The sequence below is a fragment of the Dryas octopetala genome, chromosome 1 (genome assembly GCF_963921425.1).
Source record: "Dryas octopetala chromosome 1, drDryOcto1.1, whole genome shotgun sequence".
In the NCBI taxonomy this organism is placed as follows: Eukaryota; Viridiplantae; Streptophyta; class Magnoliopsida; order Rosales; family Rosaceae; genus Dryas; species Dryas octopetala.
In genome coordinates, this window is record NC_141366.1 from 1690850 (window position 1) to 1713328 (window position 22479).

At 37.6% G+C, this 22479-nt stretch overlaps 4 protein-coding genes across 4 annotated transcripts; 3 read left to right on the forward strand and 1 right to left on the reverse strand.

Moving 5' to 3' along the window:
- Nucleotides 1-227: 227 nt before the first annotated feature.
- LOC147296212 (Tetratricopeptide repeat (TPR)-like superfamily protein) lies at nucleotides 228-5672 on the forward strand. The gene is made up of 12 exons (XM_086255022.1): nucleotides 228-746; nucleotides 842-983; nucleotides 1595-1711; nucleotides 1830-2331; nucleotides 2459-2497; nucleotides 2609-2730; nucleotides 3006-3152; nucleotides 3373-3462; nucleotides 3594-3718; nucleotides 4415-4620; nucleotides 5021-5145; nucleotides 5268-5672. Exons 1-12 carry the CDS (start codon nucleotides 382-384, stop codon nucleotides 5454-5456), a joined length of 2169 nt encoding a protein of 722 aa, XP_086111148.1. The 5' UTR covers nucleotides 228-381; the 3' UTR covers nucleotides 5457-5672.
- A 136-nt stretch (nucleotides 5673-5808) lies between these two features.
- Nucleotides 5809-7160, reverse strand: NDHN (NADH dehydrogenase-like complex N). The gene is made up of 4 exons (XM_086255031.1): nucleotides 6655-7160; nucleotides 6430-6546; nucleotides 6232-6317; nucleotides 5809-6099 (listed from the first exon to the last, which is right to left on the reverse strand). Exons 1-4 carry the CDS (start codon nucleotides 7054-7056, stop codon nucleotides 6039-6041), a joined length of 666 nt encoding a protein of 221 aa, XP_086111157.1. The 5' UTR covers nucleotides 7057-7160; the 3' UTR covers nucleotides 5809-6038.
- Nucleotides 7161-7914: 754 nt separating this feature from the next.
- On the forward strand, nucleotides 7915-15430 carry ABCB25 (ABC transporter of the mitochondrion 3). The gene is made up of 18 exons (XM_086255638.1): nucleotides 7915-8816; nucleotides 8954-9015; nucleotides 9125-9168; nucleotides 9693-9795; nucleotides 9953-10060; nucleotides 10403-10486; nucleotides 10611-10671; nucleotides 10913-11058; nucleotides 11174-11290; nucleotides 11644-11729; nucleotides 12575-12663; nucleotides 12998-13053; nucleotides 13165-13245; nucleotides 13387-13452; nucleotides 13558-13650; nucleotides 13984-14048; nucleotides 14206-14341; nucleotides 14562-15430. The coding sequence occupies exons 1-18, from the start codon at nucleotides 8186-8188 to the stop codon at nucleotides 14703-14705; spliced, it is 2172 nt and encodes a 723-aa protein (XP_086111764.1). The 5' UTR covers nucleotides 7915-8185; the 3' UTR covers nucleotides 14706-15430.
- Nucleotides 15431-16813: 1383 nt separating this feature from the next.
- Nucleotides 16814-21420, forward strand: LOC147296215 (uncharacterized). Its single transcript, XM_086228819.1, has 9 exons — nucleotides 16814-16984; nucleotides 17233-17275; nucleotides 17385-17466; nucleotides 17594-17639; nucleotides 17734-17832; nucleotides 18163-18231; nucleotides 18462-18744; nucleotides 19066-19190; nucleotides 19287-21420. The coding sequence occupies exons 1-9, from the start codon at nucleotides 16814-16816 to the stop codon at nucleotides 21387-21389; spliced, it is 3021 nt and encodes a 1006-aa protein (XP_086084945.1). The 3' UTR covers nucleotides 21390-21420.
- Nucleotides 21421-22479: the final 1059 nt, after the last annotated feature.

Genomic DNA, 22479 nt, shown 5'->3' on the forward strand with positions numbered 1-22479 from the left:
GAAGATAACCGTTGAAGTAAAAAAGACTCACATCATTAGAGGTATTATATCATATTTCAAACGATCTGCCGTATTCTATTTTTAATAGTTCTTTAATTTTATTTCTGCACTCACCTTCACCGGCTGGACCAACTCAAGGTCTTAGTATAATTTAAACGATCTGTCGTATATTTCTTTCGAAACAAACGACGATTCAGATACGCAGTAAAAACGTGAGGACATTCGTTACTCTGTCGTCGTCTCCATGACTCCAGCACTCTGAGCTTCTCCCTCCCAAAATTCCCGATCTAAAATCCATTTGTAGCAATTGCGAACCCCTCTTCAATGAAATTAATTAATTAAAAAAAAAAGCGAGCGAGAGAAAGAGAGAGAGAAAGAGGGATGGAGGCGGTGGCGGAAGGGCTGTGGGGGCTGGCGGACTACCAGGAGAAGAAGGGGGAGATTGGCAAAGCGGTGAAGTGCCTGGAAGCCATATGCCAAAGCGACGTGTCGTTTTTCCCGATCGTGGAGGTGAAGACTCGGCTCCGCATCGCCACGCTCCTTCTGAAGCACTCCCACAACGCCAAACACGCCAAGGCTCACCTGGAGCGCGCGCAGTTGCTGCTCAAGTCAATCCCTTCCTGCTTCGACTTGAAGTGCAGGGCCTACAGCCTTCTCAGTCAGTGTTACCACCTCGTCGGAGCCATCCCACCTCAGAAACAGGTCCTCCACAAAGCCCTCGAGCTTACTTCTTCTGTTGGCCACGAGTATGTAATCTACGCCTAACCCATTCATTCATTTCTGTTGTTGTTGTTCAAGTATTGCAACTTGAATTCTCATATTGCTGTTGTTGTTGTTCAAGTCTTGCAGTCAAATTATGGTCTTGCAACTTTAATTCTCAGCTTGCAAATGCTCTGAGCATTGAAGGGGACTACCAGGGTTCTGTCGCCGCCTTGGAGGCCGGTTATGATTGTGCTACTCAAATATGTTATCCCGAGTTACAGGTAAATAACTGAATTTGTCAGAACATTGTATTACACTTACACTGCGTTTGAAGGTTCTAGGCAATTTTAAAAAGAAGGATTTAAATCCATAGACTTTGTAACGTTTTTTGTTTGGATAACCTATTAAATGCCATGTGGGTGCTGGTGGTGGCGGGAGTGACAATGGAAGCGGAAATGATGGTAGTGGTGATGGTGGTACAATGGTGGTGTCCGTGGTGGTGGTGGTAGCGGTGATAGAGGTGTAGGCAAATGTGGTGGTGTTGCGGTGTGGAGGTAGTGGCAATAGTGGTGACAATGATGGAGGCGGTAATGGGATGTTGGTGGTGTGTGTGCTTTTTTTTTTTTTGTTCCTTAAAATGTCATTGTTTTAGAATTTTGGAAACCTATTTAAAGTCGGAATTTATGTCTTCCAAATTCCATAATTTTTTCCACACAAATTCTAAGATATCTTTTGTAATGATACCAAACAAGGAAATTGAAGATTGTCAATTATTGAATTCCGACTTTTAATGAAATACCGAGTTCAATTTCTTCATCCAAACACACCGTTAGGTTTTTTTGGAAAGTGCATTACTCTTAGTTTAATTACTCGGTCTGTTTTAATACGCCAGATGTTCTTCGCAACTTGTAACCTGCACGTGCACCTCATGCAATGGGATGATGAGACTTCCGTTGTGCGGGCTGTTACCAAATGCGACGAGGTCTGGGAGTCCCTTGACCCACAGAAAGTATGTGCGCGACTTCATCAGTTCTTTTACATTTCTTATTCTAAATTAATTTTTCTTCATGAAACTAATAATGCTTTTTTGTTTTACTTTTACCCTGTCGTTGCTTTCTCCCATAAAGAGACAACAATGCATTGGATTGCTCTTCTATAATGAACTGCTGCACATATTTTATCAACTTCGAATCTGTGACTACAAGAATGCTGCACCACATGTGGAAAGATTGGATGCTGCCATGAAGGCTGATTTGCAACAAATGCAGCATGTACAGCAGCTGACAAAGGAACTTGATGCCTTAAATCAGAGTCTCTCCCGTTCTGATCTACACCACAGGGAGAGATCAGCGTTGTCTGAAAAACAATCTCAGCTTCAAAACCAGCTGTCTAGTCTTACTACATGGAGTTCAACTAGCCAGGGATCTCTAGAACCAGCTTATTTTGGAAATATGAAACGAACATATGGAGATAAGCTTGAGTTAGCACCACCTCCTATTGATGGGGAATGGCTACCAAAAAGTGCAGTCTATGCTCTTGTTGATCTTATGATGGTTGTATTGAGTCGTCCAAAAGGACTTTTTAAGGACTGTGGAAAGCGTTTTCAATCTGGAATGCAGATGATCCAAGGTTTTTTTTTTTTTTTTTTTTGGGGGGGGGAGGAGGAATGAAGATGTCTCATGCTATGATTGATGATAAGATTATCTGTACACTTTAACCTGAGTTATCATGCTTTTAATTTCTTTTCTTTTTTCAGAGGAGCTTGTGAAGCTTGGAATAACTGACAGTGTGCAAGGTGAGGTTCTCTTTTTTGAGATGCCTATAATAATAACTTGGTTCACTGCTTTTTTTTTTTTTTTTTCCATACTGTTATTAATGCAACCTTTCTTATATTTTCTTCAAGCAGAAGTGAATTTGCAACACTCTGCCATCTGGATGGCTGGTGTGTATTTAATGCTACTTATGCAGTTCCTTGAAAACAAAGTGGCTGTGGATTTGACACGAGCTGAATTTGTAGAAGCACAAGAGGTAGGTGGCATGTTTCAGTATTACTACGTTTCTAGGTTCTTATATAGTGACATGTCTCTGTCTCTCTTATTGTCTCCCCTCGGCATGAATCTAAAATGGTTTTTGATTATATTTATTTAATGGGATTGTATTTGCTTGACCATTTCACAAGGGATATCCAGATATTTTTCAAATATATCATTGTCTTGGCAGTTATTTAAGTTGGCAACTGATCGGTTTGAAATGTTAATTTACCTATCTCTCTATCATTAATGTGCGCCCATTATGTCTTGCAGGCGTTGGTGCAGATGAAACATTGGTTTATACGCTTCCCAACAATTTTACAGTCATGTGAGAGCATCATTGAAATGCTCAGGGGGCAGTATGCTCATTCTGTTGGCTGTTATAGTGAAGCAGCTTTTCATTTCATTGAAGCCGCAAAGGTAAATATTTCTTGAATTGCATTATTACTTTTGGAGAGATGCTATATCGATAGCCCAGTTACTGGTTTCATTGTTTGCACGATTTGGGAACAATATGCCACAACCATGTGTACTAGATTTTATTCTCTTTAGAAAAAAAGGTGGAAGAGAAAAAAAGGCATATGAATGTAATTTCCTATGGCATCTTAACTAATTGTTTGTACGTGTCTTGCATACGCAGCTCACAGAGAGCAAATCAATGCAAGCTATTTGCCAAATTTATGCAGCTGTCTCCTACATCTGCATTGGTGATTCTGAATCATCTACACAGGTGAAAGCTTTCCTGTTATAGCAATTTTTTTTTTTTTTTCGCTTTTGTATATTAAGATTTGGTGAGTGCACATATATTTTCATTTTTTCGTTTAAATTATTTCTCATCTCTGAACAGAAGTTTGGATGCAGGCACTTGACTTGATTGGACCAGTTTACAGAGTGATGGATTCATTTGTTGGAGTTCGGGAGAAAACCTGTGCCTTTTTTGCCTATGGTCTTTTATTGATGAAGCAACAAGATCTACAGGAAGCAAGGTAGATCCCTTAAGTTTTTTTCATCATCTTCTGCTGTTGTTGGTTTATAATTATGATTGTTGTTTCAAACTCCAAGAAATTTTGACACTTTACTGCAATATGGAGATAAATATTGTCTTTTCTGTGTCATTTAGAATGAGCCAATTTTATTTCTTAAAGCATTTACTATGAGTTTAATATGTCATATTATGGTGTCATTGTTCTTTCAATTTTTATTCATTTTTAATAATGAACAATCTTTCTAAGTGATGTATCAACTTTTTCTTGACCTCTGTGTCTAGACAATTAAATCAATCTTTCAAATGTTGTGGAAGACAAGTGCACTAGTTTTCCTTGTAATGTGACCTTTGAAAATCCTTCAAACTATTAAGCGATGAATGTTGGCTGTCTTACTGTATTCTCTCCTTTGCCTTGCCATCTTGGAGACTTATGAGGATAACAACACATGTTCATCTGCACAAAGAGATGAGTACAAACTAATAATATGGATACTGATTTCTCCAGCCTCTGCCTTTTCCTTAATTTGTGTTTCAATTCTTGGAGGTATGCTGGGAAGAATCTGTAAGTAAACTTATAGTTGCAGCTAACCATGTCAACTGATATAGTGCCAGCATATGTTCCAATATGAATTCTTCTCTCTCTCTCTCTCTCTCTCTCTCTCTCTCTCTCCCCTCATAATATATCAATTTGATGCAGAAATCGACTTGCCAAAGGTTTGCAATTGACACATACTCATTTGGGGAACCTTCAACTTGTTTCACAATATTTGACCATCCTTGGGAGTTTGGCACTAGCTCTGCATGACACTGTACAGGCCAGAGAGATCTTGAGATCATCCCTAACATTGGCAAAAAAGCTTTTTGATATTCCAACACAGATATGGGTGCTCTCTGTTATGACAGGTATATATGTTTCTTTTAGATTTTTCACATTATCTGGAACAGGCAATCTAGTTTCTTTCCTAGTGCAACAGAGACTCCTACCACACTGTATGTTGTACATGCACTGACGGTGACTGATCAATCTATGCGTTTTTTGGACTTGCACTGTTATGTGTTATATGATTTTTTCTTATGTTTTCACAGTATGCCTTGATATCTGTTCATATTATAAAAAAAGGAAATCCATGACCACACTCTGCAGTAATATGTACCTGAGTTTGAAAAACAAATGTTTTGTTCTCTGAATGACCAAAACATTGTTAATTTACATTATAACTATCATTTTAGGTCACTCGGCATATTAGTAAAGTATATTGTATTTCATTGTTAACTGATTCAGTTGAGTTGATTTTTCTGGTAGCCTTGTATCAAGAGTTAGGTGAGAAGGGACATGAAATGGAGAATCTTGAGTTTCAGAAGAAAAGGGTGGATGATCTGCAAAAGAGACTTGCAGATGCACATTCATCCATTCACCACATTGAACTAGTGAGGGCACTCATCTCTTTAAGTCTTGTGATAAAAGAAATTGGTTGACACATTTAAATGATGATTCAGTCTTTAGATATGGGGCACTTACTGATAATTTCTCTTGTACATATAACTTGCAGATTGACAAAGTAAAGATTGAAGTTCAGCAATTTCATGAGGTTAACGTCAATCGTGCAACCATGGGCCCACCCATGAGTGTCAACCTTGACATTCCAGAATCTGTTGGTCTGTCTGCCCCGTTACCTGCTCCTTCATCATCAAGGCTAGTGGATTTAGACATAGGAAGGCGTGGGAAGAGGAAAATTTAGATTCTGACTTGTACTGTTCCCATCACCCTCTCTTTTTCCCCTTTTAAGATGATTGAGAAGCTAATAGCTTAAAGGAGATTGAAATTGAGTACTTTCAAATCTATGTACAGTGTGCTGTAAAGTAGGTAAGTCCAGTAAGAAATAGTATCTTTAGCATTGGTTTGAGGGGGTGCTGTATATTTTTTGAATATAATGTTATCAACCAATCTTTTACCATATTTACATGATTCCTTGATCAACACAAGTATATGTCACCGGTGCAATGCAACACAGCTTTAGAGCTTAAATTGATGCTTGTTTGGTTCTGGAGATATGTCATATGCAATGTACTGATTCATTTACATGGTCAAAATGGTCACTCGGATGAAAGCGGATTGATTACAATATTAAGATGGAAGTATTCTGTACTTTGACATGTGATCAGGAAAAATGCAGCACTGCTAAACAACTGTGATAGTGAATATTCTAGCGTATGTCTTGGTTCAATGGATTTGCTTCCACAGTTAAATTAAAGCTTTGAGCCAGAGGTCTTCAGGATGAGAGTGGTTTGAATTCCTCTGTGCTGTCTTGCTACTGTTGTCATCATGCCTCATTAGTGGTTAGTCCCGAAATTTCTTTGAGTGGCTTCCACACGAATTTTCTCCTGCGAATACATTGGTTTCCAACATAATCGTGAGAATGAGCTCTGCTATAGAGAATAGAGATGCAGGCATGGAATAACAGATTTAAAGCTTTCTGCAATTAGATGCAGGGCAAGAAGGCATTTGGACAGTACCAGTTTCCGCACTCGGCAATGACCCTGACTTTTGGTCGGAGTGTGGGAAGCAGAGCAAGAAACTGCAATTCTGCCTTTGACAGAACCTGTTCACAAGTACGTGCAAGTGTGCAACAACAATGGTTTGATTTAAATTCTGTTTTGCTTCCTTTCGTATCATAATGATAGATTAATTTAAATGTTTCGTTTATTCAGCACCTTGGCTTCAATAATCCAGACCACAAGGCCTTTGGCCTTTGGAGGCAGCGCAGCAAGCCTGTAATCAACCTCTGGTGGAAAGTACCATCTTGCTATGGGCTGCTTCCCTAGATGAGCCTACTTTCCAATGTCTTATTATTAGAGAACTTGATATGTTATGTTATTTACTATTTAGGAATATAATTTAGATCGACAGTTTGACAATATTTATACTAATGAACTCACCGGACACACGGGATGGACCTTGGTGAGGGTGGTCTCGGGATCACCGAGGCCTCGGGCACTAAGGTCAAGGAAATAGTAACCCTGGTACGTGAGGCGGTTAAGATAGCGGCCCTCATACCCTCCTTCATGGGGGGAGTAGATGGCAAGGGCCTTGTGCTCTTCCACATCCGAAAGCCATTGGCCCAGATCAAATCTCACCAAGTCCCCTCCAATGAAATCCCCTATACCTCTTCCACTGCACCTTATAGTCCCATTCCTCTTGGACGATTTACTACCATGTCCATGTCCCCCACTCAAACCCATCATCAGCATCATGTTGTTTCTGGGTGGTGGTTGCTTGTGCTGGAGATTGGCCGATACCGGTAGTAGTGTTCCATGCTTGAAGCAGTTTGCAGCTGCCATTCTCTTGCTGCTGCTGTTGTGTTATGTTTGCAAGTGTGTAACTGGAAAAGAGAGATGGTGATGGTAGGAGATAATGCCATTAGAGGTTACAAAAAACAATGCCAATACAATACGTTGGGAGTTGTATGGTGGACAAATAAGATAAGGAAAGAGTATCACAACTCTTCCTTCAAATAAATGTTTTTTGGTTTTTTAGGTCTGATTCCATCAAATAAATGTTGGTGCTTTTATAGTTTTATTTGCAAACACGAAAAATAAAATAAAAAAAGTAGTAGACTAGTAGTGCAAGTGCTCGCTTTTTTCTTGTTTAATCTCTTTTTTTTTTTTTTTTAATCTGGTTTTTCTTGTTTAACCTATGTGGTTCATTAAAAGTTCAAAATATGAAATATATTCTAGAGTTTTATTACTAATATATCATTAAAAGTGCTCGCCTTTTTTTTGTTTAATCTCTTTTTACTATGAAGTAAGAACTCATTATATAAGAAATCATAAAATTCTTTAAATTTTTATATGTTTTAAAAAAACAAGCCAGCTATCTTCGACCTTTTTATAAAGAAAGTTTTTTTTTTCTTCTTAAAATTACAGAAATTGATTTCTTAAAGTGTTTTCAGGATAAAAAAGTATCATCTGTGTAATAGCTATCTACCTCTGTTTTCTATTTTGTATATTTTATTTATATACAAAACGACACCGTTTTAGAAAATAAGATGGCGAAAACACAATTACCCATGTAAGTTTCGACGTGGGCCCCCCTCGTGAGTAGAAGCCTTTTCCAGGCCCGGCAAGGAAGAGCAAGTAATTCTCAACTTCAATTCCAATCTCTAAGGCTTTTGTCATAAGCAAGGCAAATATCTCTGTTCGGGTTAGCAATTAGCAGTAGTCGTATACTCGTATGGTCGTAATTCACAAGCATATATATGTAATTATTATCAAATAATTAAATAAACACAGGGACTCACAGAAATCAAACTTGAATTGAATGCCCACCTTCCCTGGACACTGTCTCGATTCATTTTCAGTTCTTCTTCCCCTGTATCAAGCATACATACGTAATTTGAAGTTAGTTAGTGAGATTAGGGTTTTGCAGTTTTCGCATGAGATAGTTAGTTAGTTTGGTCGAAGAAGAAGAATGGTAGCTGCGACCGCATCGCGGTGGTACAGGGCCGGAGCAGGCCTTCTCTTCCAGCTCCAACAACAATCCAATCGCGGCCGCAAGCTTCTCTCTCACTCCTCCGCCAATTTCCAATGCTTCCGCAGTTTCAATCATACTCGTCCAAATGGCATTCTTGTTTGGAACAACGTCCGTACAACATCGACAAGATTCCCTCTGCATCTGAACGCCTTCCGCTCCGACGCGTCCTCCACCCCTCCGCTAGATAGCCGCTCATGGTTCTCCACTTCCGCCGCGCCGGACCAGAGCAAGCCAACGCCTCCGGTCTCGAAGGGGACTTCCGTCGAACACGTGGCGGACACGAAGATCTTCCGCACTCTCGCCAGCTACTTGTGGATGAAAGACAACTATGAATTCCGTCTCAGGGTCATTGCTGCCTTGGGCTTCTTGGTCGGCGCTAAGGTTCTCAATGTTCAGGTCCCCTTCCTCTTCAAGCTCGCTGTTGATTGGTTGACCACCGCAACCGGCAATGCTACTGCTCTCGCTTCCTTCACTGCCGCCAATCCAACTCAGTTGGCTCTTTTTGCAACTCCTGCTTCGGTTTTGATTGGATATGGGATTGCTCGCACTGGCGCTTCTGCTTTCAACGGTACTACTACGCATGAAGTAATTGCTTGCTCATACCATTCCTTTCGATAATTCATGCTTCAATTACATATTTTGTTACTATATTTGGAGCTGGGTTCTTGTCCATTCCTAACATTCTTCCAAATTGTATCGTTGCAGAATTGCGGACTGCTGTATTTTCTAAGGTAGCACTACGAACAATCCGATCAGTATCCAGGAAGGTATGGCACTCTTGCTTTCACATTTAACATGCTTGTATTACCCTAAGGATTAAGCAGATGCTTTCTATCCTAAACTCTTTATTGTGACATGCAATTTAAACTTTTGCAGGTCTTCTCACATTTGCATGACCTTGATCTTCGATACCATCTTAGGTATATCTTATAGCATGCTAGTTATATTATTCATATCTATTCTTTTTTTTAAGGATATACAATTTAATGCACTTAATTGTTTATTCTTCCTTGAACTACATTGCTTTATGAATAATCTAATAACTGTATAAAAGAGTTTAGAGAAGGCAGAAACTTTGAAATAATAGACAATATGCGTCTATACTTTTAAAAAAACACAAAAAAAAAAAAGAAGTTTGTGAATGGGAAAGCGATTTCCAAGACCTATGAATATCTGACAAAAGAATCCCAGACAAAGAAAGATATTTTCTTAGGTTTCCGTCCTCTTTATAAACCAATGAATAAAGATTACACTTATTTGAAGTTGTACTGGATGCGGCCGGTATGGTTGTGGCATCTTAACATGTTCCAAGTCACGATGCTTTTTTGTTTTTCTGAAGTTAGTTTGCTTTAGTTTATAATAACAGACTTTTCAATAAAGTTTATTTTGAAATATTGAGTTACATACTTACATTTCTGGTATTACTTGGCTAATGTATTTTCAGTCGAGAAACCGGTGCACTAAATAGAATTATTGATCGTGGTAGCCGTGCAATAAATTTTATTCTCTCAGCTATGGTGTTCAATGTTGTACCCACCGTCTTAGAGGTATGTATACTTTTGATTGTTGTTGAACTATTTGACATGTATGAAGACACTGGACTCAGTAAAGTAGTGCTGTTATTTATACAGAATAAGGTCGAATGTCCCATCTTGCTTCTTTTTTACTGAACAAATTCAACAGATTTGACATGTACCTTTTCAGATATCTATGGTTTCAGGTATACTGGCTTACAAATTTGGAGCCCCTTTTGCATGGATCACTTCACTGTCAGTTGCTGCATACGTCACATTTACACTGGCTGTCACACAGGTATCATGTCTCTTGTTGATTCTTTGCTTATAGTTTCTTAGGAATGAATTATGCACTTTGCGCCCTGTTCCTTGCCCCCCCTTTTTTTTTTTCATGCATGCACATTGTGCCATAGTAAAATATCTATTTTGAGCCATACAATTGTATTTTTGCCTGATTGTCTTGTGTTCAAGACTTTCTTTTAATCTTTATTATTTTTCTTAAAATTTTCTCCTGTTCAATGGGGGAAGGGAAGCAGTTCGTCCAGAATGAGGGTTCCTCAATGTTACCTTACCAGTTTATTAAGATGCTGTAGTTTTTGGTTTTACCAATTTTCAGCTAATGATTTCCTTGTCTTTATAGTGGAGGACTAAGTTTAGGAAAGCCATGAATAAGGCTGATAATGATGCTAGTACAAGGGCAATCGATTCCCTTATTAATTATGAGGTAAGGTGGTTTATGTTGTATGGCTTCCACTCACTTTATACATCATTTGATGCATTTTTTTCTCTTTATTGCTTAAAATTATTTCTCTGTAATTTCATGACCTAATGCTATTTTCTTTTTCCAGACTGTTAAATATTTCAATAATGAAGCTTTTGAAGCTGATAAATATGATGAGTACTTAAAGAGTAAGTTGTTTTGGTAGTATCACAGTTTCTAGTTTGTTGCTAGATTATTAATCAATTTAATCCTGAACTAATACATTGTTCAAACTGGAAACTAATTTGAACTAAACCCACTTGTTCATGATACACACAACTTGTAAAAGCTGTTAGTAGTTCTTCTGATGAATTTCAGTTGTGAACTTTATGCCACATTTCATTGTTTCTTAAAGCTGCTTCAGTTGCTTCCGGTGATTCTATCTTTCAGGGTATGAAGATGCTGCCTTAAAAACACAACGTAGTCTTGCTTTTCTGAACTTCGGCCAAAGTATTATATTTAGCACGGCTCTGTCAACAGCTATGGTGTTGTGTTCAAATGGTATTATGAATGGCAATATGACAGTTGGTGATTTGGTAATTTATTTTGATTAATCACTTATTTTTTTGAGTTTTTTTTTTTTTTTGTTTGCAAATTGATTCACTGATGGTCATACAAATTATGGATATTATGGATGAATTCAAAATACAGGTTATGGTGAATGGACTTCTATTCCAGTTATCGCTTCCACTCAATTTCCTTGGTAGTGTTTATCGTGAGACTATACAGAGTCTTGTTGATATGAAATCCATGTTTCAGTTACTGGAGGTAAATAAAGGAACTTCTTTACAGTTTTTCTATTTTTAATTATATTGGCCTCTTTTATATTGGTTGAAACACTTTGATTGTTTCTTACTAGAATATCAAGGAACTAATATTGGATCATACTCCGTTTTTATTCTTTTGTTATTTTAAACCCTCTTTAATAAAGAAACAAGTAGGAAATACATAGTCCACTCTTTATATTTACCTTTTGGTTTGTATTTATCACTCTTTTTAAGATTGGAAGACATTTTGTTTGTCATCCAAGTTATTTTGATGCTTCTTCCTGATACATTGGTGAGTTGGCATCTTTTTCAGTACTGTTTCAACTTGCAATTTGTTTTGTTATGTTATTGTAGGAAAGGGCTGAAATTGATGACAAAGATAATGCAAAGCCTCTGAAGTTAACTGGGGGGAGCATTCAGTATGACAATGTACATTTCAGGTGGTTGAGGCTTCTCTTTATATCCTTCTTATACTGTTAATGTTGCATTTGGCTCTTTAGCTATAAGCTGATGTTTTAGTTTCTATGCATTGTGATTGGGTTAAAGCAGAGGAATTGGTGTAGCAAACAGCTAGGTGGTCATTACTTTGGTTATTTATTAGAAAAATGGTCACATTGCATTATTCAAACACAAGTACAATAAAAATTTTCCTCGCATCAGATGGTCTAAAGGCATTTTCATCTTAGCCTTCATTGATGTGGTTACTTCAGATTGGACTTACCAAATTTTATTGCTCTAACTTTCGGGTCATGTCGCATTATTGTGCCTTCAGCATTTTGTTCACAGTTACAAACAGAAAGTTGTACAGAGAATACTTTGCATTCCTTCAAGTTTCTTTGTTTCCTCTATTAATGCATCACTGTTACCTTTTGTAAAAGTGGTTGACGCTCTTATTTACAGAATACATGAATCCTAGACTGCATTTTCGAACCTACATTATCTGTCATAGGACTACGTATTTGCCCAATACATGAATCCTAGACATAAATGTCTTTTGGCTGCTGAAGTAAAGCCCATATAACAGCATACCATTATTGACTGAACTGACAAAACCCAGTTATCCAAGATCCCAAGTAGGCCTAACATCATCAAACATATGCCAAGTTAGGGATTGGGCCGTAGAACCCTTCGCCTTCGGTAAGAAGGGTGATAATAGCATTTATAAATTGTGATCCATATGTGACAGATTTACATCAGTATTTATAAATTGTGATATTCTTGTTAGTTAGTGTGTTATTTATATGGTTCATTGCTGATGCACTACACCCCTTCCCCATTTATACAGTTACCTGACAGAAAGAAAGATTCTTGATGGGATATCATTTGTTGTGCCTGCCGGAAAGAGTGTGGCTATTGTTGGAACCAGTGGCAGTGGTAAGGCTTGACCTTGTCAGGATTGTTCAATGTGTCTTGTCATCTGGTTTTGATTAACTTGTCCTTTCCTCATTAAAATCATTTCTTGCTTACATGATATAATATATGTTTATGTTCTGTGCTTCTATGGAGGACATAGTTCTATAGATAGACAAACAATTCTGGTCCTTTTGCTAGATGTTAGTCTGGTAGTTCTTAGGATTAGCAAGTGATGCCCTTACGCATTGAATTCTTTTATTTTGTATTAATTAGTAATATTGCATCAATGCGCATATATGTTTTACTCAATCTTGTTTCATTGCCATGAATATACTGAATTGGCATCTGTTTGCAGGCAAGTCAACCATTCTCAGATTGCTCTTCAGGTTTTTTGACACCCATTCTGGAAGTGTAAGAAAACTAAGTATTCCCCCCCCAACCATACTGAATTTATGGTGGTATTTCATTGTTCATATTATTGACATTCTTCTCATCTGAGACAATAAAATTTGTCTTTGACAGATAAAGATAGATGGTCAAGATATCCGGGATGTGACACTTGAGAGTGTACGGAAGTCTATTGGCGTTGTGCCCCAAGATACAGTAAGTTCAATAAGCAATGTCATTTTTGTTTCTCGCTTTAGTTGTTTCTACTACAAAATTCATAGGTGGTTATGTGGGATCTTGCTGGTCATGGTCATAAGTTGTAACATTATAAGAAAAGAACTGGTGCTTCATGGACAGGTACTTTTCAATGACACAATATTTCACAACATTCATTATGGTCGTCTTTCAGCAACAAAAGAAGAGGTATGAGATGAATGAATATCACTTGAAGTTTTGATTCTTTGAACAGCATCTTGTGCAGTGTTGAATTTACTAGGTTTTCTTGGCCAAATACTTCTTTCTGTTTAGGTGTATGATGCCGCTCGACGTGCAGCGATACATGACACTATTATGACGTTCCCTGACAGGTATTCTACTGTTGTGGGGGAACGAGGGCTGAAGGTGAGAAGGCTGATTCTATTTACTGAGGATATGTTTCCTTCAGTTATGGGCTAAACATCCCTCTTTGCAGGCAGGCTCTACGTTTTTTAAACATGTTATCTTAGCAAACCATATAGTATTTAATTTATGAAACTCTTGTAGAATTGCACATCTACCTCCTGCAAAGTCAATGTTTTGTACAGTCTTTTAATATTACTTATAATTTAATGACCATATAAATATAACTGACAAAAAAAGGAAAAACGAAAGAAAAGAAAGAGGAATAGGTTACTGTTTGTTATTTCTTTTTGGTGGACCATTAAATTAGAATGATATGGTGATACTTCTGTGCAGCTAAGTGGTGGTGAGAAGCAGCGTGTGGCACTTGCTCGTGCGTTCTTGAAAGCACCTCCAATTCTGTAACCATTCCATTCTTTATTCCATTGGTTTTTTCTATTTGTTCATGTTGTCTGCAATTTTGTATCTATGTATAATTTTGAAATTGAACTTTCTTGACTCGCTAATGAATTATATCTGTGGTATACAATGATGATATCTCCCTGTTCTCATCCACAGGTTATGTGATGAAGCTACAAGTGCACTAGATAGCACCACGGAAGCGGAAATATTAAATGCATTGAAGTCCTTGGCAAATAATCGAACATCAATATTCATTGCTCATAGGCTAACCACTGCAATGCAGTGTGATGAGGTAAGCACTCTTTCACCTCTGTGTTGCTTCTCATGCATTTTTGAATGCTTTTGTTACATTACTACCTCTTTTTGCTGGCCTGAACATCTTTTACTTTCTAAATTTATACTTTAGTTGGGTTAGAGAGGGAGAGAGTTCTACAATCATTCCTTTATCTTTTCCTATCTCTTTTGTATGTTTCAATATCTTACTCTTTGTGTCTTTCAAAATCAAATCTCAGATAATAGTTCTGGAGAATGGGAAAGTGGTTGAGCAGGGACCCCACGATGTTCTCTTGTCTAAATCAGGAAGATATGCACAGCTCTGGGGACAGCAAAATAACACAATCGATGCACTTGATGCCACCATCAAAGTGGGTGCATGAATGTTGTTCCCATTCCTCAACTCCTCTCCCTCTTCAAAAATAAGAAAGGCTGGCTTAAGAAGTTGCTTACCTGTCTATTCTGGTAATTTATTAGCTACCTTTGACATTCAGTTTATAGAGATAGAAATTTATAAATGTGAAGATAAACTTTGGAGTCTGCAATGTTCTCTGGTGGACTAGAAAGATTGATGCATGGCAAGCGCTCTTGTGATGAGGTATGTGGTACTGGTTGGTTACTTCGGACATGAAGGTAATGCTAGTAGGCCAGTTTGGTATTGCTGTAACTTCTGAAAAATTGTTGTATAGACAGCTGTTAAAATGTTGGGAGGAATTTTTGGATTTGAATGAGAAGTAATTCCAAAGTTATATATTTAATTAGAATACAGAAGCTGTTAGCTTTGAGAAGCATACACTGTGTTACTGGAGCCTACAAACAGTGGTAGCAATTGTATTAAGTAGGTTACTGATAGCCAAAGTAGCTTTTTGAATCCATTCTTCACTTCTATGCATCAATTTGAGAAGGATTGAAGTTTTTTTTTTCTTCTGTTTTTTAGTCTAGCAGGAATACATATTCTCCATTGTATCAACTATGTACTATATGTCTCCAATAAAATTGGCTTTGTGCAATGTGCTTTAGTTTTATTTATGTATGCACAATGTGTAAATCAGAGTGTAATCGTTTGGTAATTTGTGTTAATATATATCTTCTACTTATATGAACCAAATGTACCTAGCATTGTGTGAATTTATGGTTCTGTATTGTGGTTGTGGAGTGGAATTATAATTTAGCTTACATATACTTATGTCGTATCGATAACGACAATACCAGATGCATTAGCATTGCGCCAAATCTGGCGTAACCACTGCATGCCGAACAAATTAGGAAGTTACGGGCACTTGTAGATGGAGAAGTCGATCATCGTACAGTTGTCAAATTGATAGTTGCATGTAACGTAAATCCGACCACCGACAAGAGTCCCTGACACATAAACTTATTTTCCGAAGACCAGCATTGAATACTTGACTCTTGAAGTGTGCCTTGAATGCCATGATAATACTTGATGAAGATCCTTGAAATGGAGATGTAATGAGAATTTTTCCAATCTTGAAAGATCGAGATCTTGGGTGGAGAGCTGCTTTCATTTTTCCTTTCTTGTTGACAAGAGAAGTGTATTTGGTAAATTACCTTGCCTTTCCCATTTGCTTGAACTGAAGTGCTGCATTAACCACCTGCTAAACAGCTCTCTTACGGTTTGTTCTAAATTCTTTGCTCAATTTAACTTTCCTTCTACCTAGAATCTGTGTCAAAACTGCATTTTTACAATTTTTTTTAGCTTCTCTTTTGTCAACTTTCTAAGGTCCCTTCGGCAAAGTTTTTTCTGGTAGTAAATAAGGAAAATAAGAAAAAAAAAAAAAGTGAAAAGGAGGTGACTTGACATATCCTAGCGCTGGAATTTGAGTCTCATCATCCTCAATACCCTTTTCATTCAGAATAGGACTTGGAAATTGAGTACATTTGAGAGAACAAAAGCAGGAAATTTGGTAAAATAGTTTTCGGACCTCAGATATAGGGTAAATGCTCTTAAGCCATTGAGCTACAAGCCCCCACTCTGGTAAATAGTTCAGTTTGTGCTTTTCACACAAATGATCAAAACTGATCATTATTGTTTGATGAGTTTGGCAAAGCAAGTAAGAGGCATCAGTGATGATGAGTTGTAAATTTGGTGGTGTGGATGTGGGTGCAGCCGTTACACCTGAACTGATACTGCATTTCCAGCAGATTTCCACAATTTAATTTGTTGTTTTCCTTCCCATTCCCCCCAATGGTAAAAAAAAAAGGGTCAAAAGGCCTTCTCTATTATGTCCTTATTTTCTTTCAACTCATTTAGATTTAGACGTTTAAAAAGACAAAGAAGAGTGGTTGTTTCGTTTTCATACTCTACTTCAGGTAAGCTAGAATTTTCATTTTTTTTTTCTATGGTCAGTCTTAAAGAGAGTTCAGTACTATGAAAAGCAAAAATTCTTACAAAAGCTGATATGGTACTATGGTAACAGCAAATTAAAAACCACATGGGTTGGAACTAAAATGTATAAGTACAGGGGTGTAAATGTGTCTAGACGAAGGGAGGAGGAAGAGTGCCCGAATATTGGCCTTGGAGGAGGAGAAGAAGAACAAGGCATTCACATATAGAGCCACAGCAAGACCAGCAGCTCCTCCTGCCAAGACCAAGAGGGGCCGCAAGCGCAAAAGACTTGAAGATGTCCTATCATTTCAACAGGTTCCTCTTCCCCCGCCTTCTTTTACATGTATAAGATATGTGTATTGTATTAAAATAAGAAAACGCTCTCTTATCAGACCGTGAATCTTGATCAATGATTATGATAATTCTTGCCTGAGTTTGAATCCTCAAATTCATAGTCTGGCAAAAGAACGTCACCCTGCATATATAAATTGGATACTTATTTCGGGTTCAGGATTCTCTCCATAACTTGCAAGTTGGGTGATTCTGATTTCAATTGTATGCAGGATACTGAAAACCAAGAAGAGGAAGATAATTCGATCCAGAATGGTGAGCCTTGACATATATATATGTAAATTAAAGTCAAGTGGCTGTGTTAACACACTAATCATCAAGATTTCTGAATGTGGTAACTTAGTTATTGTTTTATATTAATTAGATGAAGGAGCAGAAAATCTGTCACCCACACAGCAAGTGTCAGATAGTCGCGTACTTGAGTTTGTCCTTGATGCACTAGAAAGGTGCAAATGCATTTTTCTTTTCTTTTATGATAAGTTCTTTCCAGAATACACAGCAAAGAAAAAATCAATTTCAATGCTTGAATTACTAGAAAACTATTTAAGGGCTTAATCATTCTGCTTAATGTAGGAGAGACACATATGGCATATTTGCAAACCCTGTTGACCCTCAAGAGGTTAGTTATACTTGGTTTCTAAAAAATTTCTGTTGCACATGCTTTGTTCCTTTCTAATTTAAAACATTTAATGATCTATTTCTTGCTTTCAAAGGTGACTACCTATTACAATATTATTAAAGAACCAATGGATTTTGGCACCATGAGGACAAAACTCAAGGAAGGAGCATATGCAAGCTTGGAACAATTTGAGGTTCACTCCCAAATAAACATTTTTCCTCCCCAACCCCTTGTTCTTTCTTCTTCTTCTTCTTCTTCTTCCCTTTGTTGCATTCTGTGTTGCAACATCTTCAAAATTCTCATGTCTTATGTTCTTATTCGGCAAATATTACTATATGTTTGCATTGCACCAAGTTGCATGTGTAATTGGTGAAAGTATGTAAGCACGTTGGTGCTTATGTGCAGGCCTCTATATGTTATGAAAGAAAGGAGGGAGAGGCAGCTAGTTTACTGATCTTGTAGTAATAAGTTCTAGAACATTATGTGAACTATTTACTAATTTGCCTTTTCTTTGAATTAACAGCATGATGTGTCTCTGATATCCAGCAATGCAATGCACTTCAATTCATCAGCCACCATATTTTACAAAGAGGTGGGCTAATATATGTCTTCCTTGTTTATCGTGATATTTGTTTGTGCTAGGTGAAAAAGGCAATGTTCTCTTGCCAGACAGTCTGACTACACATTCATTTAATATTTTAAGTTACCAGGCACGTTTTATGTTACTAGACTGTCTGGAAAGAGAACATTTCCACCAAGTGAAATGCACATTTATAGATATCTTGAGGTTTTTTTTATCCATGCTAATATAATGCTTTCCAGGCTCAGGGTATACAAGAACTAGCTCAGCAGATTTTCCATGCTCTGAAAACTGATCCAAAACGTTTTCAGTTCCAATTCTTACTTTCAAGAAGATGCCCTGGTGGGAAGCCCCAAAGTGAAGCCAGAAGTTTACACACAAAGCTTGGTAAACCAGATGGTGGTGTGAAACGCATTGGCAGACCGCCCTTACGTGGCTCATCTCTGAAAAGAAAAACCCAAAAAGGCCGTCCTTCATCTAAGTCAATTCCTCATGTTGACCAAGGACATAATGAAAACTATGCTGGTAAGATGACACAAAAAAAAAAAAATGCTAATCTACACTACATTGTACTTCAAAAATGTCTTGAGGCTTTGTACCTCACAACCTTGGGTAATAAACCAATTGGGGCCTTGTCGTCAATATGTTGGACTGTGAATCATGATGCTTTAAGGCTATGTAATGCAGCAGTCATGTTATCAATGAACTTATTGTAATAGCTTATGAACTGTTTGGTTGGAAGATAACTAGAACAGATTTGGATGAATTTCCATCTTCATCCATTTATGGATTGAAAAGAAGCTAAAGCTAACTTGGTTTTTCTTTTTTCCCCCTTGCTTTGCCCAGGATTGAGAGATGGTAGGAACTCAAACTTATTCCTTACGGAAAGGCGTCAAACTTATCTTAGGCCTTCCAAAGAGAAAGAATCCATAATATCAACTGTCTTTAGTTCTCCAAAATCTCTTGTTCATGTAAGTTAGTACATTCCATTTTTTTTTTTTATATTTCATACCTAGCTCCATCCTATATATCTCTCTTTTATGATTGTTATTATTATGACATTGTAGATTGATGATCCTGGGGGTTCTGGATATAAAGAAAGTCTCATGCGGTTTGTTAAAGGTTTGGGGCCAACAGCTCAAATGGTTGCCATGAGGAAATTAGAAAAGTGTCTGATTGAAGAAGCTCCAAATAGCCAGCCTCAGACAACCCCTTCAAACCAAACCCAAATTGATCTGGCTTCTGCACCATATGCCCCTGTGGTACCTGATCATCTTGTTGGTGTTAATAGTGGTCAAATGCATCATAATCCTCCAATTGACTTACCACTCAGTGATCATTCTAATGCTTCATATTTTCATGGTGATGCTTCTGCACAAGGATATTATGCCCACACCAGTAGTGGTGGCATTCATATCCATGATGGTAGTACTGCTTACAAGGGAAAGATGAATGCTCCTAGCACATCTGGGTTAGGCATGGTTCCCACCAATAACATAAACAGTAATCACAGTGACCCAAAAGGGAAAGCAGTGCTGGAAGTGGTGGCTGCTGACATCTATGATCTTACCAGAGAAAAAATGATTAGCATGGAACTACAGGACATGGAAAGGAGAGTTCATCTTCAAGATCAATTCAGTAAGGTCCAGGCTGCTGATGTGAATAACAACATGGACATCTATGATCTTACCAGAGAAAAAATGATTAGCATGGAACTACAGGACATGGAAAGGAGAGCTCATCTTCAAGATCAATACAGTAAGGTCCAGGCTGCTGATGTGAATAACAACTTGGACATCTATGATCTTACCAGAGAAAAAATGATTAGCATGGAACTACAGGACATGGAAAGGAGAGCTCATCTTCAAGATCAATACAGTAAGGTCCAGGCTGCTGATGTGAATAACAACTTGGACATCTATGATCTTACCAGAGAAAAAATGATTAGCATGGAACTACAGGACATGGAAAGGAGAGCTCATCTTCAAGATCAATACAGTAAGGTCCAGGCTGCTGATGTGAATAACAACATGGACATCTATGATCTTACCAGAGAAAAAATGATTAGCATGGAACTACAGGACATGGGAAGGAGAGCTCATCTTCAAGATCAATACAGTAAGGTCCAGGCTGCTGATGTGAATAACAACATGGACATCTATGATCTTACCAGAGAAAAAATGATTAGCATGGAACTACAGGACATGGAAAGGAGAGCTCATCTTCAAGATCAATACAGTAAGGTCCAGGCTGCTGATGTGAATAACAACATGGACATCTATGATCTTACCAGAGAAAAAATGATTAGCATGGAACTACAGGACATGGAAAGGAGAGTTCATCTTCAAGATCAATGCAGTAAGGTCCAGGCTCCTGATGTGAATAACAACATGGACATCTATGATCTTACCAGAGAAAAAATGATTAGCATGGAACTACAGGACATGGAAAGGAGAGCTCATCTTCAAGATCAATACAGTAAGGTCCAGGCTGCTGATGTGAATAACAACATGGACATCTTTGATGTTACCAGAGAAAAAATGATTAGCATGGAACTACAGGAGAGTAAAATGGAAGGGAGAGCTCATCTTCAAGATCAAAACAGTAAGGTCCAGTTAAAGGCACATCTCTGTGTTTTTAGAGATTGGAGTAGTCCTGGGACTTCAAACGGCAGCATAAAGTTTAGGACTGTGGATATGTTAGCCAAACGTCAGTCAAGGCTGCAGGAGATCATGTCTAGAAGCAATACTTATTTGAGGCCATCATCTAATTTCATGCCTTCTTCATCAGCTGCAAAGTTGTCAAGTTTGAGTCAGCAGGCATCAACTTCCTCACATGTTGGCGCACAACTGAGTAAATACATAGCTAATTCTGCACTGGAAGCTCAGCTGCTTCAATGGGGCATAGCCAGTACAGCACAGGGTCCTCAAGAAATTAGTAATTTTCCGAATATGAATGTGAGGTTTGATGAGGATTATAATCCATTGGGGAACGGTACATATATGAGGAAAGAAGAACAGCTTTTGTCATCAGCTCAGGGAATGCCCTTGTGCAATGCAGTTAGTAGCTATGAAAGAGCTAACACTCAATGCCACCAAAACAAGCCTCCTACTCAGTCTTTCCTATCATTGCTGGTGGACTCTGAGCCTGATTTGACTCTTCAGTTGTGAGTTGAGCGTAGAGAACTACTGCTTCGAACAATTACATAAGGCCAAAATGGACTAGTTTTGCATGTCTTTGTACTTGTCTCTGCATCTATATATGTTAATGTTATTATCTATTAGATTAGATCCCTGCCTTGTACCAGTAGACAGAAATAGACTGGTTTTGCATGTTATTATCTATCAGATTATATAATGTCTTCTTTTCTGTTCCTCTATGCTCCCTTGACTGCTTTTCTTCTGTTTCAGATTTCCCTTTTGGACTTCAATTTTCTTTTCTTTTCTTAAAAAAAAAAAAAAAAGGAAAAGGGAAAAGGGAATAGATTTTTACTTTATTTTTTAAAGCATCTGGTGATAAATTGTTATAAACTTATAATGCAGCATCAAAAGACTCATAAGTTAATAAAGAGGGCAAGTGAAAAGTAGACAAAAAGCACAGAGTCCTAGTGAAAGCCACTAAACCTGAAGATGGCTGGCTCCTTCTTCTTCAATCTTAATATCTTATTATTAAATTCATAGGATTAATTTAAATAAGGCTCGTGGACCGTTCTAAGCAGATACTTAACCATCCCCCATTAATGAATAAAACAACACAAACATTGAAGCAGGGCTATTTCAAATTATTGAAATTTACATTCAAGTACTTATCAACCGGTGTTCTTTCTCCACAGATTTACCCTGCATCCATTGTATAATTTGTATTCAATGGTCCTTTCACATCAAAGTTCTAACCCATTTTATAAAACAAATAGATGATTTAAAGTTTCTTGTTAGATATTCGGCATGTTATGTTATTAAGTTATGAATCTCAACCATATATTTAAATGCATAAAATTAATTTTATCAATTTTATCAATAATTTAAATTGACAATTTGATAGGTCTCTGTTTGTTTGTTAAAAGAAAAACTTCCCTTCATACATATACAATTATACATTCACAGGCAAAGATCCACAAAATCCTTCTATATTGGACCCCACAAAGACCTAGGCCCATTGACGTGTGAGGTTTAATTGGATAGTAGCTACCGTCTAAGCTGGGCAAGTGTGGTTCTCTTCATGCAAATACTAGAGCATTGGCATTAGGGATTTAGAATGACA

Excerpts from the sequence above, each read along its gene's own strand:
- ABCB25 (XM_086255638.1), top strand. The coding sequence starts at position 8,186 with ATGGTAGCTGCGACCGCATCGCGGTGGTACAGGGCCGGAGCAGGCCTT. Across the intron at positions 9,016-9,124 it reads TCCGATCAGTATCCAGGAAG|GTCTTCTCACATTTGCATGA; the intron begins GTATGGCACTCT and ends AAACTTTTGCAG. Across the intron at positions 13,246-13,386 it reads GCGTTGTGCCCCAAGATACA|GTACTTTTCAATGACACAAT; the intron begins GTAAGTTCAATA and ends CTTCATGGACAG.
- LOC147296215 (XM_086228819.1), top strand. The coding sequence starts at position 16,814 with ATGTGTCTAGACGAAGGGAGGAGGAAGAGTGCCCGAATATTGGCCTTG. Across the intron at positions 17,640-17,733 it reads ACCCTGTTGACCCTCAAGAG|GTGACTACCTATTACAATAT; the intron begins GTTAGTTATACT and ends TTGCTTTCAAAG. Across the intron at positions 17,833-18,162 it reads CAAGCTTGGAACAATTTGAG|CATGATGTGTCTCTGATATC; the intron begins GTTCACTCCCAA and ends TTGAATTAACAG.
- NDHN (XM_086255031.1), bottom strand. The coding sequence starts at position 7,056 with ATGGCAGCTGCAAACTGCTTCAAGCATGGAACACTACTACCGGTATCG. Across the intron at positions 6,547-6,654 it reads AGGTCCATCCCGTGTGTCCG|GCTCATCTAGGGAAGCAGCC; the intron begins GTGAGTTCATTA and ends ATTGGAAAGTAG. Across the intron at positions 6,100-6,231 it reads ATTGCCGAGTGCGGAAACTG|GAGAAAATTCGTGTGGAAGC; the intron begins GTACTGTCCAAA and ends ATGTATTCGCAG.
- LOC147296212 (XM_086255022.1), top strand. The coding sequence starts at position 382 with ATGGAGGCGGTGGCGGAAGGGCTGTGGGGGCTGGCGGACTACCAGGAG. Across the intron at positions 3,463-3,593 it reads ATTCTGAATCATCTACACAG|GCACTTGACTTGATTGGACC; the intron begins GTGAAAGCTTTC and ends GTTTGGATGCAG. Across the intron at positions 5,146-5,267 it reads CCATTCACCACATTGAACTA|ATTGACAAAGTAAAGATTGA; the intron begins GTGAGGGCACTC and ends TATAACTTGCAG.